At 41.5% G+C, this 17,028-nt stretch overlaps 1 protein-coding gene across 3 annotated transcripts in view; it reads left to right on the forward strand.

The window, feature by feature from the left end:
• The window catches only part of usp20 (ubiquitin specific peptidase 20), a 130,129-nt gene that overhangs the window by 100,204 nt on the left and 12,897 nt on the right, over positions 1–17,028 (forward strand). For all 3 annotated transcript variants that reach the window (XR_005943834.1, XM_041193962.1, XM_041193963.1), the window contains exons 10-16: positions 8,727–9,162; positions 9,646–9,783; positions 10,297–10,409; positions 11,995–12,167; positions 13,165–13,259; positions 14,096–14,129; positions 14,855–14,900. Coding sequence is in view for 2 of the 3 variants with exons in the window: in XM_041193962.1 (XP_041049896.1) it covers positions 8,727–9,162; positions 9,646–9,783; positions 10,297–10,409; positions 11,995–12,167; positions 13,165–13,259; positions 14,096–14,129; positions 14,855–14,900 (1,035 nt within the window). In the remaining variant the exon portion in view is untranslated. The remainder of the gene's footprint in view (positions 1–8,726; positions 9,163–9,645; positions 9,784–10,296; positions 10,410–11,994; positions 12,168–13,164; positions 13,260–14,095; positions 14,130–14,854; positions 14,901–17,028) is intronic.

The following is a 17,028-nucleotide window of genomic DNA, read 5'->3' on the forward strand; positions in this document are numbered from 1 at the left end:
CTATTCAGGTATGCTGCTCTTTGGAGAATACACCTGAATAAGCATGCGCATTCTCACAATGTCCTGGTCAACATTTACTCTCAACCGACACCATGAAAAATGGATTAGCCAGCCATTTATCTCACTATGTAACTGCAGGTCCGTCTTTGAGGCATTTAAAGAGCTTAACATCAGCTACATTTGTTGGGAGTTTGTTCTACTTTACTTGGGGAGGGGTGGGGAAGGGGAGAGAAAAGAGCTAATTTCCTCTAATATCTATACTCGTGAGTGGCCTATTCATTCTTTACCTGCAGTTTAAGTCAAGTACCCTTGTTGCATCTATGCCACTCTGCATTTTAAGGGCTAGACCCCTACTTCTCCTCACGCTCTTTTCTTAATTGAGAACTTTTTCATTGCTTTGAGTCTCTTGTCTTATTAACCCAAATTGTTCTTGTTACTTTTTCCTGAAAGTCCTTGCTCGACACATTGATATCCTGTGAAGACAGAGTGCCCAAAACTGCACAGTTTCCAAGTATGTGCTCTCCTCAGAGATTAATGCAAGATTTCTTCTTTCAACTACGAAAATGTCTTTTGACATGTTTGAATTCACATCAGTAGCTTTCAGTCAATGAGTAAATGATTAAAACCTTGCCAAATACTGACACTCTAGGACAGTGGTGATGGCGCACTGTCTAGACATTGTCCCATTATCTGAGAGGTTAATCTGCAATCATCTCTCCCATGAAAGGCCACCATTTGAGGCATGTTTATGGCTAACAACAAACATGTTATAAGGATAGCTCCATCTGTCTTTACTGTGGCATCGTAATCATGAGGTATTACTTAACATCACGTGTTAATGCATATAGATTTTGGAACCATTTATAGAGTTGATTGTATTCTGTCAAATTCAGGAAAGGCTGTGACTGTGTACATGCCATTAATGTTTGTATACAGTAAAAATAAGTTTGGCCCAGGAAATGCAGCAGTTTCCCTTTGTATCCTCAAGTTATGGGCCCATGTCTCTAAGCTCCTTGAAATTTAGGCCTATATATGATGCACAGTAAGCACCAGATGGGAAACCATTCATGTAGAAGTGGAGTTGCAGCGATTAACAGTTAATGTATCAGCTTTCCATTACTGCTGATGACAGTTATGCTTCAACAAAATTATGTTTGTTTTGCTTCAAGTCTGTTTGCTGATGTGAGCTTTTCAAGCTGGAAAATAAAACAAACTTACATGATGCACAAGAATTAGAAATGTGAAAAAATAGCCATTTCAGGAAGATCTTAAAAAATCCTTTGGACTGAAAATTTATTCTACAGGATGTGACCCATTATATCAAAGATATGGGTTGTACCTCAGTTTAGAGCTTCAGATGAATGTTGCAAGCCTAGCAGTGTTCTTGCAGGTGGATGTCAACTACAGGTCCTTATTAAATTATAGTTCTGTGATCACAAGATTCTGACGAGAAAAGTCCTTTGATCCATTTTTCTCTCTGCGTTCTCACTATAAAATCCAGCTGTTTCTTTAAATGAATCCAGCAGCCATGCCTCAACTGCCCTCCTTAGCAGCCTGTTGCAGCTGTTGATCCGCCCTGGCTTTTTGAAAAATAACCCTCAAAACTTTCCGACATTTGTCTTAAACCTGCCCTTCACCCTATACTTGTTCTCTTGGCATATCGGAGAGCACCAATCTGTAATGTATATAGATGCTGGTTATTACCAGGAATCTGCATAAATAATCATCATAACAGTGTTTGGCTGCCAGCCAAATGGTGCATTATGATGAAGCATGTGTTGTAGTGAGAGTCTTGATGATTACACAGCACTTACATGCTGTTAGCTAGCACTTTACACTGGGAGTAAATGGAAAGTTCTTGTATTGCTCCTTTGTGTTGCACAAAGAAGCCTGTCTGATAACTTGTTCCACAAGTGATGGGAATCATCCAGAGCTGTGGCTTTGTTCAGTTCTTTCCATTTTATTGGTTCAAATACTGTGGAAAAATTATTTCTTGTAGCTGATGTTCTTCACCAGCTGTTTGTTTTCAAATTCAGTTCATTTTTCTTTATAAACAAGTGGCCATTGTTTCAAGCTATTAGCGTTACATTGAACTAGTATGATGACAAATAATTGACCTCGCTCTCAACTCTGCTGACCTATGCTGCCATGTGAAGCACACATCTCTGTATAACTGAACTGCAATTTGGCTGCTATGTGTCACTCTTAGAAGGGGTAGAGAAATGCTATTGTATGTACAGCTAGTACTACAGCAGAATAGCTGTACACCTTCCTGGACCTCAATGAAACTTATGGATATGGAGGAAGAAAGCACATTTGTCAGATTTTTTTTTGAGCTCTGGAAAGCAAAACTAAGGAAAGTTTGAGAGAACAATATTTAAGTTAATATTTTAAGCTCAGTTTCAGTAAATAATGCTTCATTATTGTAATAATCTATTTGATTTGTTGAACCAGTTTGTGTTGGACTAGCTTGTGAATTGATGAAATTCAGATCAAAATGTGCCAGTGTACCATGACAAAGCGTATGTAGGTTCTAATATCTCTTTTCTAGACATGAGTCCACAAAGGACAGCTGGCAGTCCAGTGCAGTACTGTGCTAATGCTGCCCGTTTGTGCCATCCTTCTGGTAAGACATTAAATGGAGACCCCATTGGCCTACTCTTACAGCATTAGAGATCCCATGGCACTACTGGATGAAGTACCTCCATCACCCTCTTACTCCTCAACCGCCACCTACGGCACCTCCCCATGCAAATGCAAAATATGCAACACCTGCCCCTTTACTTCCTCTCTCCTCACCGTCCAAGGGCCCAAACACTCCTTTCAAGTGAAGCAGCATTTCACTTGCGTTTCCCCCAACTTGGTCTACTGCATTCGTTGCTCCCAATGCGGGTTCCTCTACATTGGAGAGACCAAACGCAGACTGGGTGACCGCTTTGCAGAACACCTTCGGTCTGTCCGCAAGCATGACCCAGACCTCCCTGTCACTTGCCATTTTAACACTCCACCCTGCTCTCTTGCCCACATGTCCGTCCTTGGCTTGCTGCATTGTTCCAGTGAAGCTCAACGCAAACTGGAGGAACAGCACCTCATCTTCCGACTAGGCACTTTACAGCCTTCCGGACTGAATATTGAGTTCAACAACTTTGGATCTCAAACTCCCTCCTCCATCCCCAACCCCTTTCCGTTTCTTCCCCCTCCCTTTTGTTTTTTCCAATAATTTATATAGATTTTTCTTTTCCCACCTATTTCCATTATTTTTAAATGTATTCCACCCATGGTTTATTTCACCCTACCCCCACTAGAGCTACTTTGCTTGTCCTGCTCTCCAATCTTAATTAGCACATTCTTTTAGATAACATCACCACCTTCAACACCTCTTTGTTCTTTTGTCTGACATCTTTTGGTTATCTCCTCCTATCACCGCTTGCTTGTCCCAACAACCCCCCCCACACTTCTTTCCACACCCCACCCCCCTGCCCCCCTTAAACCAGCTTATATTTCACCCCTTTCCTATTTCTACTTAGTTCTGTTGAAGGGTCATGAGGTCTCGAAATGTCAACTTTGCTGTTCTTCGCCGATGCTGCCAGACCTGAGTTTTTCCAGGTATTTCTGTTTTTGTATTGGATTTCCAGCATTCGCAGTTTTTTTTTTTTATCTCTGTGTTTATTTGACTGCCACTTCCCTTCAAGAAATGCCTACCTTGAAGAAATTTTGTTCTACTCTCCATCAGGATTTTCGAATCTCTCTTTTGCCTTGTTCACCTTCATTGCTTTCCATTTCTCTCCTGGTGTTTGACAAGGTGTTTACTAAAACCTGCTTTCACAGCCATATCTCCTTTCTCAGTGACTGTCTCCATCTCCGGCTTACCCCACGTGGATTTCAACTGAAATTCCATCCCTCATGTTTCAAACCCACCCAGGATTACAGGTATCTCCAGGACATAAAACGTTTCTCGGATTGCTGTTCCCGTCACATTCTGAGATCCACACTCAGTGCCATGCGCCGCCATATGAACACACTCGACCTCTCCCTCCAGCAGCACCGCCGCACCCTTTTTCAAAGCTGTGCGTGCCCCCAGTTTCATTTTATTCTTCGTCTCATCCAATGCCTCAACAAGAAACTTTTTCTCTTTCTCTCAAGTGCTAAGGAACGTAAGCTCCAACAACGCATTGACACCAACACCCATCTAGGACCCTCCACCCCTGCCTGTCCCTCCGTCCCCACCCCATCTTCCAATCCCAGCCGCGGCCGTGTATTCACTATACCCCCTGACTTTCCTCTCTCCGCTGAACGTTCAGTGCTCAGCAAAGGACTTAGTTTCATACCCTTACGCCCTCATCTCAATGAATTTCGGGCTCGGCATGATGCTGAATTCTTCTTCCGTCGTCTTTGTCTCCGGGCTCACTTCTTTGGGCAGGAGTCCTCTCCCCATTCAACGGATCCTTTCACCCACCTCCAATATTCTCCCTCCACCTGGACCTCTCCCTCTGGATTCTTACCTTCTCTTGATCTTTTCATTGAGAACTGTCGGCATGACATTAGTTGTCTCAATTTCTCTGCTCCTCTCACCCATTCTAACCTGTCTCTCTCTGAACTTACTGCACTCCGTTCTCTCAGGTCAGGTCCAACCCTAACATTGTCATCAAACCCACTGACAAGCGTGGTGCTGTTGTTGTCTGGTGCACTGACCTCTACCTTGCGGAGGCTGAGCGTCAACTCTCAGACACTTCCACCCTACCTCTCCCTGTACCATGACCGCACCACTGAACATCAAGCCACCACTGAACATCAAGCCATTGTTTCCAGGACTGTCACTAACTTCATCTCCTCTGGAGATCTTCCTTCCACAGCTTCCAACCTGATAGTCGCCCAACCTCGGACGACCCGCTTCTACCTCCTACCCAAAATCCACAAACAGGACTGTCCCGGCAGACCGATCGTGTCAGCCTGTTCCTGCCCCACGGAACTCATTTCTCGCTATCTTGACTCCCTCCTCTCTCCCCTTGTCCAGTCCCTTCCCACCTACATCCGTGATTCCTCTGACACCTTACGTCACATCAACAATTTCCAGTTCCCTGGCCCCAACCGCCTCCTTTTCACCATGGACGTCCAATCCCTCTGCACCTCAATCGCCCACCGGGATGGTCTGAGGGCTCTCAGCTTCTTCCTCGAACAGAGGCCTGAACAATCCCCATCCACCACCACTATCCTCCGTCTGGCTGAACTTGTTCTCACACTGAACAATTTCTCCTTAAACTCCTCTCACTTCCTCCAAATAAAAGGTGTGGCTATGGGTACCCACATGGGCCCCAGCTATGCCTGTCACTTTATGGGGTATGTGGAACATTCCTTGTTCCAGTCCTACTCTGGCTCCTCCCACAACTCTTTCTCCGGTACATCGATGATTACTTCGGTGCTGCTTCATGTTCTTGTTGGGACCTGGAAAAATTTATTAATTTTGCTTCCAATCTCCACCCCTCCATCATTTCAACATGGTCTATCTCTGACACTTCCTTTCCTTGACCTCTCTGTCTCAATTTCTGGTGATGGACTGTCCACCAATATCCATTACAAGCCTACCGACTCCCACAGCTACCTCGACTACAGCTCCTCACACCCCGCTTCCTGTAAGGACTCCATCCCATTCTCTCAGTTCCTTCGCCTCCATCGCATCTGTTCTGATGATGCTACCTTCAAAAACAGTTCCTCTGACATGTCCTCCTTCCTTAACCAAGGTTTCTCACCCACAGTAGTTGACAGGGCCTTCAACCGTGTCCTGCCCATCTCCTGCACATCCGCCCTCACGCCTTCTCCTCCCTCCCAGAAACATGATAGGGTCCCCCTTGTCCTCACTGATCACCCCACCAGCCTCCGCATTCAAAAGATCATTCTCCGCCATTTCCGCCAACTCTAGCATGATGCCACCACCAAACACATCTTTCCTTCACAACTCCCCCCCACCCTGGCATTCTGTAGGGATTGTTCCCTCCGTGACACCCTGGTCCACTCCTCCATCACCCCCTTACTCCTCAACCCCACCTATGGCACCTCCCCATGTAAATGCAAAATATGCAACACCTGCCCCTTCACTTCCTCTCTCCTCACCGTCCAAGGGCCCAAACACTCCTTTCAAGTGAAGCAGCATTTCACTTGCATTTCCCCCAACTTGTTCTACTGCATTTGTTGCTTCCAATGCGGTTTCCTCTACATTGGAGAGACCAAACGCAGACTGGGTGACCGCTTTGCAGAACACCTTCGGTCTGTCCGCAAGCATGACCCAGACCTGTCGCTTGCCATTTTAACACTCCACACTGCTCTCTTGCCCACATGTCTGTCCTTGGCTTGCTGCATTGTTCCAGTGAAGCTCAACGCAAACTAGAGGAACAGCACCTCATCTTCCGACTAGGCACTTCACAGCCTTCCGGACTGAATTGAGTTCAACAACTTTAGATCTTGAACTCCCTCCTCCATTCCCACCCCCTTTCCGTTTCTTCCCCCTCCTTTTTGTTTTTTCCAATAATTTATATAGATTTTCTTTTCCCACCTATTTCATTATTTTTAAATGTATTCCACCCATGGTTTATTTCACCACACCCCCACTAGAGCTACCTTGCTTGTCCTGCTCTCCAATCTTAATTAGCACATTCTTTTAGATAATAACACCACCTTCAACACCTCTTTGTTCTTTTGGTTATCTCCTCCTATCACTGCTTGCTTGTCCCAACAACCCCCCCCCACCCCCCACCCCCCTTAAACCAGCTTATATTTCACCCCTTTCCTATTTCTACTTAATTCTGTTGAAGGGTCATGAGGACTCGAAACGTCAACTTTGCTCTTCTCCGCCGATGCTGCCAGACCTGCTGAGTTTTTCCAGGTATTTCTGTTTTTGTTTTGGATGAAGTACAAGCTTTTCCAACGTCCTTGTCAATATTCTTCAACCAACACCACCAATATTTACTGGTTATTGTACATTAGCTGTTCTTTTGTTTCATTTGCTATTTGTGTTGCTATGTGCGAAATGTTTGGCTACATAATATTGATTGCATTTAAAAGCAATTTATTATTTGAAGCATTTTGCAACATCCTAATACATGATCAGGTTCTCTATAACTTCAGGTTCCTATCTTATTGTAATTATCCTTGTCTAATGAGAATCATGACTGCTTCTCTCCCCTCCCCCCCCACTTAAACATTTCAAGCTGCTTTTGTCCTAATTACAGGTAGTTTTTTTTTCTGTGTGGCAGTAGCCTCAAGTACCATGCATTTAAAAGGGAAACTTGTAGTTGTAGGAATTTCTCTATCCAAGTGCATTTATTACTATCAACTTCCAAGTGAAAATGCTCAATACACAACATTTGAAGCAAGAGGGAGATTTTTTTTTTTATTCGCTCATAAGATGTGGGCATTGCTGAGTAGGCCACCATTTATTGCCCATCCCTAATTGCCCTTGTTGAGACTCTTAAATAGAGCCAACCATATTGCTGTGGTTCTGGAGTCACGTGGAGGCCAGACCAGGTAAGGACGGCAGATTTCCTTCCCTAAAGGACTTTAGTAAACCAGATGGGAAAAGAATATATTGAGAGAACAAGGCAGTGAAATTTGTTTTGGACACAATGAATCATTTCCCTCTTCCTGTGCTGTTTTGGGATAGTTCCTTCATTAGATCTGGAGGCAGGAAGATATCATCCTTTATAGCTAAGCAAAGCATGAGGACAAGGCAAAAAACAGGTTAAAATCATTTTTCTAAAAGTGCCAGCCCTTCATAATGAGGACTTGTGGAGTAAGTGATCAACAAGAAAGGATCTTTGAAAAGTGAAGAGGGATGAAACAGGCAGATAATAAATTAAAATAATCTCGGAAAGTTGGTGAATAATCATTAAAAGAATGCCCTTATTTGTTTTTGCATTTTTTCAATGAATGTGCATATCTAAAATTGTCCTTTTTGAAGTGGTGTTATTATTGTAATGTAGAAAATGCAGCAGGCAGAATTGCAAACAGTTGAGATCACAAAAACAAAATTGCCATAGTGACTAGATTATTGTGGGGTCTTTTTGGGTGATGTTGGTTAAGTGATAAATGCAGGCCAGGACACTGAAATAGTGCAATGGGTTATTTTATATTCGTCTCAAAGGACAGACTGGACCTTGGTTCAATGTCTCATTTGAAAGACACCTCTAACTGTACAGCACTCCCTCAGCACAACACTGGAGTGTCAACTGAAAAAAAACAAATGCTTGCAATCATGAAATGCCTTTCATTACCCCAGGATGTTCCAATGCACTTTTCAGCCATTAAAGTACATTTTGAGATGATGTAATGTAGGAAACAAAGAAATAAGAGTTTGAACAACAGAGTATGACCAGACGTGGAACCTTTCATCTACCAGTCTATACTCAACAGGATGGCCATCAGCACTTAGAATAAGCATCTTGTGAACATATAGTAATTGAAGAGTTAAAATTGTTCAGGTCTAAAAGCAGCAAAATATGAGTTTGCTTATAATTGAACAGATGCATTACTAGTTTTTTTTCATCAGAGACCCCCATGTCCTAGGTTAATGTTGGAATCCCTTCTGAAAGTATTGCAGGGCTGCCAATTTATACTGCTAGCTTCCCATTGGTCATTGGGCTTTATCTAAAAGTTAAATCCATGACTATAGGGCTACAGATTTGTCATAACAGGTAATTGAGATTCACCTACTGTTATACTTTTGATTTTTGCAGGACACGCAGGAATTTCTCCGCTGTTTGATGGATCAGCTCCACGAAGAACTTAAGGAGCCCTTGTCAGAACGAGACTCTGACTCCTCGAGTGACACAGATGAAAAGCGAGATGGTGACAGGAGTCCTTCTGAGGATGAGTTTCTCTCCTGTGACTCTGGCGCGAGCAGTGACAAAGGGGAAGGGGAGAATAGGAGCAGGTGTGCTGCTGAGAAGCAGATTGAGACCGAGCTGCTGATCCAGGATGAATGCGGAAAAGGAATTTCAGAAAAGGAGAGGCAGAAGGACAGAAAATTTTCATGTGGGCACCACAAGCTAGGGTCGGTGGATCCAATTGATGAAGATGCAGATGTGGACACATCTTTGAGTTCTGGAGATGCTGGAGGCTCTGGAGATGCTAGAGCTCTTGTGGCTTCCAACAGTGCTTGTAGGACACCAGGTGTGGTATTTAATTTCCCATTTTAAATGCATTTTTGGACTTTAAATTGTGAATAGAGAATTAATTTGTGCCTGGTTCTAAATCTTGTTGTGCCTCTGAGTTTAAATGGCTAGGCATATTGTGGTACTCTACCGTTAGATGCTGTTGTTTCAGAACATGATTTTAGCAAAACATTATATAATATATACCCTTCCTCCTTTGACGCTATGTCACACGTGGACAATAAAGCAGAATGATATTCCATGATCTGGATTAGTCAGATTTAAGTTGAGATTTCGGCTGCAGAACTTGAAATTGAAAGCCAGCCCCAGCCAATGGGGAGTAAAGTTTTCTCTTCCCTGTTAGCTTTATAGGTGACAGATGAAAAATATTGAGCACCTCCCGGCCCACAATGTAAAGCTGACAATATGTTATGCCCAGCAGTCTTACTCAGAGGCTGTACAATATAATCTGTTTGGTTTGATTCCTGTTTCTCTCTCCTAGAACCTGACAATGATGTAAACATGCGCTGCACATCTCGGTCCTGCAGCCCCATCCACCAGGAGCTTCATTCCAATTTGTCCAGCAGCCCACCTCGAGCAAGTCCAATGCGGGCAGTGTCGTTGTTTTCCCTCAAAAAAGGTACCCTTCTCCAGTAGTTTAAAAGAAGACCATTTCCTTGTTGGGTTTTTCTGTAGGCCAAATTTTTAACTTAACATGAAGTTCAGAACTGTTTGTTCTTTCTTTCGTGTGTAGTTATTATAATATTATGATTATAATTTTTTTTTTAGCAAGTTCCTTTGCAATTCAAATTAATGTTTTTTGCCAGAATGCTTAAAACATCCTATAGTAGAGGAAAGGTAGTACATTTTAGTCAAATAAGGATCTGGCATTAGCATAGTCTTGTTTACGGAAAGATGAAACTGCCCTTCTTGGCTTTGTAGTCTTATTAAATGGTAAAGATTTTTAATAAGGTACTGCAAATTATTTTCATCCAAAATACTATTAGCCCTGCATACCTAGATCACATGAATCTAGCAATCCTGTTGTGTTTTCTATAAAATGTTGATTTTGTTAATGTGGAATTTTATCTTGATCACACTCTATATATTACCTGCAAAATGTAATTCAATCCTCTCTCTTTTCTTCACTCAGCCCAGCTTCTGTTATCTGCCAAAAAGAGAAAGCAGGCCAAGTATCGCAGTGTAATCTCTGATATCTTTGATGGGTCGATATTGAGCTTAGTCCAGTGTCTCACCTGTGACAGAGTAAGCATCACTCAAGTTTTTAAGGAGTAACGTGGCACAGAATCCTGTGTTTGTCCAGAGGAGTTGGTGTGCTTTCATCTGATTCTTGCCAAATGGATTCCCCTCATTAAACACACACGACCCTTAAAGTTAATCCTTCTATTGATGTAATTATCTTGTTGGAAGTAGAATTGCCAAGTGTTATGGTTTTCAGCTGAGAGGCAGATGCGCAGTTAATGAAAAAATCCAAAGGTTGCTGCCTGAGGTATGCTGCTCTGTCAGTTGCTTTGTGAAAATGGCACCTCGCTGCCTGCCTCACTATTGACATGCATCGAGTGACATAAAGTTGCTGTATTTGAATAGTAGATGCAAACTAGACTCATCATAGGAAATTGAGTCTAATCTGTTTCAGTCTAACATGATAAATTGGTAGTTACTGCAAGTCAACATCTGAAAATTAACATTACTACTTCTGGAGTCTTGTTCCTTCAGTTTGGGGGTTTTAAAGCTCCCTCAGAAGTAGAAACATTAGCCTGTGTTGCAGGCTCAAGCCTCTGGAGTGGAGCTTGAACCTATGGCATTTTTGACTCAGACAAAAATGCTGCCATTGAGCCAAGGCTGATGTCCCAAAAGAAGAGGGTTGTTTTAGTTTTGCAGTGCTTTTAAGATAGGCAAGTTTTCATATAATTTTTGCAAAAGGTAATACTGGCACTTAGATTTTTACTACCGCAGCCCAACTGCTGATAACACCCATAAAAATGATCTAGTGGCAGTAAGAATAAACACATTTAATATTCACTTTTTGTGTTATCACTAAGTGACACATGGCAGCCTGAAGCACCAAAATTACATTTGAATGTGATCTGACAGTAAATGCATTTGTTCATTGGCACATTGCAGAGGTCAACATTTCTTGGAGAAAAAAAGTCAGGCCAGCTGCCTTAAGATGTGAGCTTCTATCAGAAGAAGCTTGGCAGGGAGACAGTGGCATAGTGATAAAGACACTGGACTAGTAATTCAGAGGCTCAGGCTAATGCTCTGGGGACACTGGTTCAAATCCCACCACAGCAGCTGGTGGAATTTAAATTCAATTATTTTTTTTTAAAAATCTGGAATTGAAAGCTATGAAACTATCATCAATTGTCATTAAAAACACACCTGGTTCACTAATGTCCTTTTAGGGAAGGAAACCTGCCATTCTTACCTGGCCTGACCTACATGTGACTCCAGATCCACAACAATGTAATTGACCCTTAACTGCCCTCAGCAAACCAGTCAGTTCAAGGGCAGTTAGGGATGGGCAACAAATGACCTTGCCAGTGGCACCATAGTACCTCTCATCTTGATGCACACTGAATTAAAAGAGACCCTGTAAAATCAATGGATTGCTTTGGTAGATAATGAGAGAAACTTGTTATACAACTAAAACTTAAGAACAAAATAATTGACCCTAAATGATGAGAAGTGGTGCACTGAGTGCAATGCTGGTACATGGTGTAATTTACTTGCATAAAATAGCTGGTAATTGCACAGTACACAAAACCAGCAATTTTGGATTCCAATTTAAACCTCTAGTTTTGTATGTTCACATTCTTTCCTTTTGCAGATTTCTTCCACAGTGGAAACATTTCAGGATTTGTCACTGCCAATTCCTGGGAAGGAAGACCTGGCAAAGCTGCACGCGTCCATCCACCAAAACATACCAGTGAAAACTGGCACCTGTAGTGATGCCTACACTACACAGGGATGGGTAGCATTCATTATGGATTATATTAGAAGGTAAATGGTGTTTGAAAAACTTGCTGGATGCTGCATGGCTACATCAAGTATTTTTGAGCCCTCCAACCTTTCCGCTTTGTTTTAGTGCACATTGTTATAAATTTACACTCGGTATAATGGAGTTGTTTGCGTATTGAGTGTTTACTTGTTTTCTAAGAACAGATGTTGAATTTCTTTTTGACCAAACTTTTTTTGGATATAACTGGTGTTGCTCTGGTCCGCTTTTTTTTGTTTCAACTTGTCTTCCCTTTGTCCAAAATTTCTTTTACTAAAACTGACACCAGCAAGCAAATCTAATTTATGATGTCCTTGATTGTGGAGATGAGTACTGAGCAGAAGGTGGGCATTTCAAAAGGACAAAGCGAAGTGGTGCCGACTGAGGATATCCAGACCACATTTGTGCCGCTCACTTGCGATCTCATCTCTGCATAACTGACGTCAGTTTATTTGGATGTTTTGTCTGTTCCTCCACTTTGTGTCTTTGTGATATTAGTAGATCCATAGAACAATTCAACCTCCAAGCTCTCGGCCTCTTAATATGACCCACTCCAAATTTATGGAGTCACTGTTAACTCTTCCTCTCTCTAACCTCTTTCCGCTTGCACTTGTGCTGATTCAGCAACTTTAATTCAATGAAACAAGTGTCCTCACTGCATTTCCTGCAGAATAAATTTTGGCTTAGTTCAGAGTTTCAACTGTCTGTGCATGAAATTGAGTTAAGAATTAGAGGAATAACTGCATATTAGGAAAAATAAGGGACTGTTCAAGTTATGAACCGAAATTTGATTTTAAGGATTTTCTATATATTTCAAGCATAGATCTATAAAATTGTTTACTTTGCATGCAATTTTTATTTCCATGTTGTAATGGTCACTCACATTTTATTTACTATCTGCTCAAAACCTATACTTTTACTCCTGGTTGTAACTCTTGACTTTAGCTCAAAACTAAATACTCATTTTGACTGACCATGGTACTTATACAATTCTCGTTGCAGGTTTGTCGTGTCCTGCATCCCGAGCTGGTTCTGGGGTCCTGTAGTGACTTTAGAAGATTGTTTAGCTGCCTTTTTTGCTGCTGATGAGCTGAAAGGCGAGTTCAGTGAGATTTATTTTGTACTGTTTGCTTTTCATAGAAATACATAGAAGTTACAACGTGGAAACAGGCCATTCGGCCCAACCAGTCCATGTCGGCATTTACCCTCCACGTGAGCATACAGTTCTTATCGCATTTACCCACCTTGTTCTCATATCCCCATCTATCCCATTTCCTTCATTCACCAGTCTCATTTTATCCTAGTTTCTGCCTCAACCGCTAACCCCAGCAGTGAATTCCACAGCCTTAGAGCATCTGGTGTAAAGAAGACTTTCCTGCACTAAATCTCGTATCCTCTATCTACAACATGCCATGACATAAGCAGAGAATCGTTTGAATAGCTCTACGTTTTTCACTTACACAGGGAGGCCTCCATTTAAGCAAGTGCCTTGGATAGCACTATTTTGAAGAAAAGCACGGGAGAGTTTTTTTCCAGGCCAAGACCAATAGTTACACTCAATCAACATTACTGAAAATAGAGTATCTGATCATTATCACATTGCTGTCTGTGGTGGCTTGATATACACAGATTGGCTGCAATGTTTCCTAAATTACAACACTTAACTACACTTCAAATATTTAATTGGTTGTAAAGCACCTTGGAACATTGCGAAAGGTCCTACATAAATGCAACTTTTAGTTTTTTTTATTTGAACTACTTAGTATTTGTGTTTAAAAGGAAGACCTCAATTGACTTTGCACTTACTGCCCTCTGGGACTCTGCCTTCCAGATTATTAGACACAGCAGATGGAAACTATAATTGAGTTTTTTTAATCTTCAAGTAACAAATTTAATGGATACCCTTAAATGGTTTTTAATTTTTTTTTTGCAGGTGACAATATGTACAGTTGTGAGCGATGTAAGAAGTAAGTTGGAATATGAACTGCTTTTCTTAGAGTTGTGTTTCACTTGTTCAATGGTTCATTCTGATTGGGTACAACTGATGTATTTTGAAGAAATGTAATTGGATAATCAGTGAATCAATATGATTCTTCATGCACGTTGCACATATCGTATGTATATGTTCTAGTGTCAGCCTTGCATGCTCTTTTTGGATGAGACGTTAAGCTGAGGCCATGTCTGCCCTCTTAGGATGTAAATGAACTTATGGCACTATTTTGAAGAGCAGGAAAGAAGTGCCATTAACAACAGAAAATACTAGTAATACTCAGCAGGTCTGACAGCATCAGTGCAGAGAGAAATAGGGTTAATGTGTCAGGCTAGATGACCTCATAAGAACTCTGGGATACAAGGTGGGGGGGGGTGGGGGGGTGGGCGTGGTGGGGAGAAAGTGCTTCCTGATTTCTAGGATATCCAGTTCAGAATACAAAGGGATGCTGATGACAGACTTCTACCTCAAGCTATCTATATTTCCTCTGATTCGTAACAGGAATTGAATTGAACTGTTTATACCACCAAGCTGCTTTTTTATCCTCCCCAAATATCTCTCCTTAGTCTGTTTCATGTAACTGTCCACAAAGAGAGTGGATGGGGTTGAGGTTAATGCTTTGACATTGTTTATGTTATTCCAACATGTGTATAGTGTTTGCATTGTTTTATGTTAACTGATCTTGTGCATTTTCATTTTAAGGTTGAGAAATGGAGTCAAGTACTGTAAAGTCCTTAAACTTCCAGAGGTGGGTAGCAAACATCCAACCTACTAAAGTTTTTCTGACACAGTTGTGGTTGTCTAGCTAATAACCAGCTGCTGATGAAGTCATTCCTTTTTTTAAATATGCAAGCCTGTCTATCATAAGTTGACTTTTCCTAATTGGAAACCTGATTATGCAAAGTGTTGAAGTTGCCATTTCCATTTATTATGCTTTGCTGTAAGCAGCAAAAAAAAAGTATCAAAAGCACAGAAGTGGCTTCATATTCTATTTTAAACAGGCAAGCATGCTACCAGCATAAACACTTCATGAAGTGGTTTGAAGGAAATCTTTTTGTGTTTTTTGACTCTATATTGTATAAGTTTTTATTACTGTCCCATCATCAAACCAGATTTTGTCATCCTACGCCATGGTAAATTTAAATTATATTATACGGAATTTCAAATGCAGGCTACATTCCAACCCTGCAATTCAGCACTGTTAGTTGTATTTTTCGACAGAAGAAAACTAAATTCAGTAGTGAGGCATAATTCAATGGATTTCTCAGCTGAATACCTTAGTATCTGTATATGGTTTTGGCAAGACCATATCCAACCTTAAATGTATGTTTTTGGGTAATATGAACCTGTACTTGTACACAATAGTTTGTATAAAAGTTTAGCGTTTAGACATCCAACATTTCTCATTTTCTTCCATAAATTGCGCATATGTAATTGATTCTTTATTTTGGCTGATAACTTATTGTTAAAGTTACAATGCTTTGGTCCTGTTTGGTAACTGTTTCCTTAAAGAAATTTTGAGGGTGCTAGTTTCCAATTGAACCATTAAATAAAAGTACTGACCGGCCATGACTGCGTATTATCTGCTATTTTAATCTCGGCTGCTTCTGAATCACCTCACGAGCTCAATGGGTATGAAAGACCTGAGTGAGCAATAGGTAGGAACCAGCAATTATTGTGATTAGTTTTATTTTTAAATGGATAAACAATTGGATCCACTGTGGCTTGGCTGTCAGGTTAATTTTATCTTCCTATTCCTCTTGCCCATTCAACTCCACGCTCTTTTACATTGTGTCCAGCTCTTCGGGCCTACCTGTGCCGTTTCTGCATAGAGGGGAGAGATAGGTGAGCTGTTCGTATAGTGCTGCCCTTTAAAAGAACTGGAAGCATTGCAGGAGCAGCATGTGTCGACTTGCCATCTGATATGGAGATTTAATAGTTCCCTCCCCATTCCCCTTCTCTTGCCAAAGTGCGCCTCTCACATTTTAATTCTTTACCCAAGGTGATCCAGTTTAGATTGGGAGATTGTAATGGTTTGGTTACTGTTAGTTAGCTGTGAACTGTCACGGAGAATGAGCAGGGGAATGATACTAATGGATAATGCTTTCAAAGAGCATGAAGGGCTTAATGGGCTCCCTCTGTGCTGCGCGATTCTATGAAGTGGTAACTGCAGTAACCTTATCTAAACCAGGGATTGGAAGGATGGATAGTGTTAATTGCACATAGGGATGTTTAATTGTATTCAGGCAGTGGCCAGTAACTGGGGATTCACCTGTGCTCATATATAAGAGCAAAACTGGCTGTTAGATTGGAAGTGCACCATATGTAATGCGTGTCTCTAGATAAAAGCTTGTATGTGTATAAAGACTCCAGTTCCATCCTTCACTACCTGGCTATGTGTTGTAACGGTATCATGAGCAACACATACAAATTAAGAACAAAAACAGAATTACCTGGAAAAACTCAGCAGGTCTGGCATCATCGGCGGAGAAGAAAAGAGTTGACGTTTCGAGTCCTCATGACCCTTCGACAGAACTTGCGTTCGAGTCCAAGAAAGAGTTGAAATATAAGCTGGTTTAGGGTGTGTGTGTGGGGGGGGCAGAGAGATAGAGAGACAAAGAGGTGGGGGGGGGTGGGGGGGTGTGGTTGTAGGGACAAACAAGCAGTGATAGAAGCAGATCATCAAAAGATGTCAACGACAATAGTACAATAGAACACATAGGTGTTAAAATTAAAGTTGGTGATAATATCTAAACGAATGTGCTAATTAAGAATGGATGGTAGGGCACTCAAGGTATAGCTCTAGTGGGGTTTTTTTTATATAATGGAAATAGGTGGGAAAAGGAAAATCTTTATAATTTTGTTTTGGATTTCCA

The sequence above is a fragment of the Carcharodon carcharias genome, chromosome 8, assembly GCF_017639515.1.
Source record: "Carcharodon carcharias isolate sCarCar2 chromosome 8, sCarCar2.pri, whole genome shotgun sequence".
NCBI lineage: Eukaryota > Metazoa > Chordata > Chondrichthyes > Lamniformes > Lamnidae > Carcharodon > Carcharodon carcharias.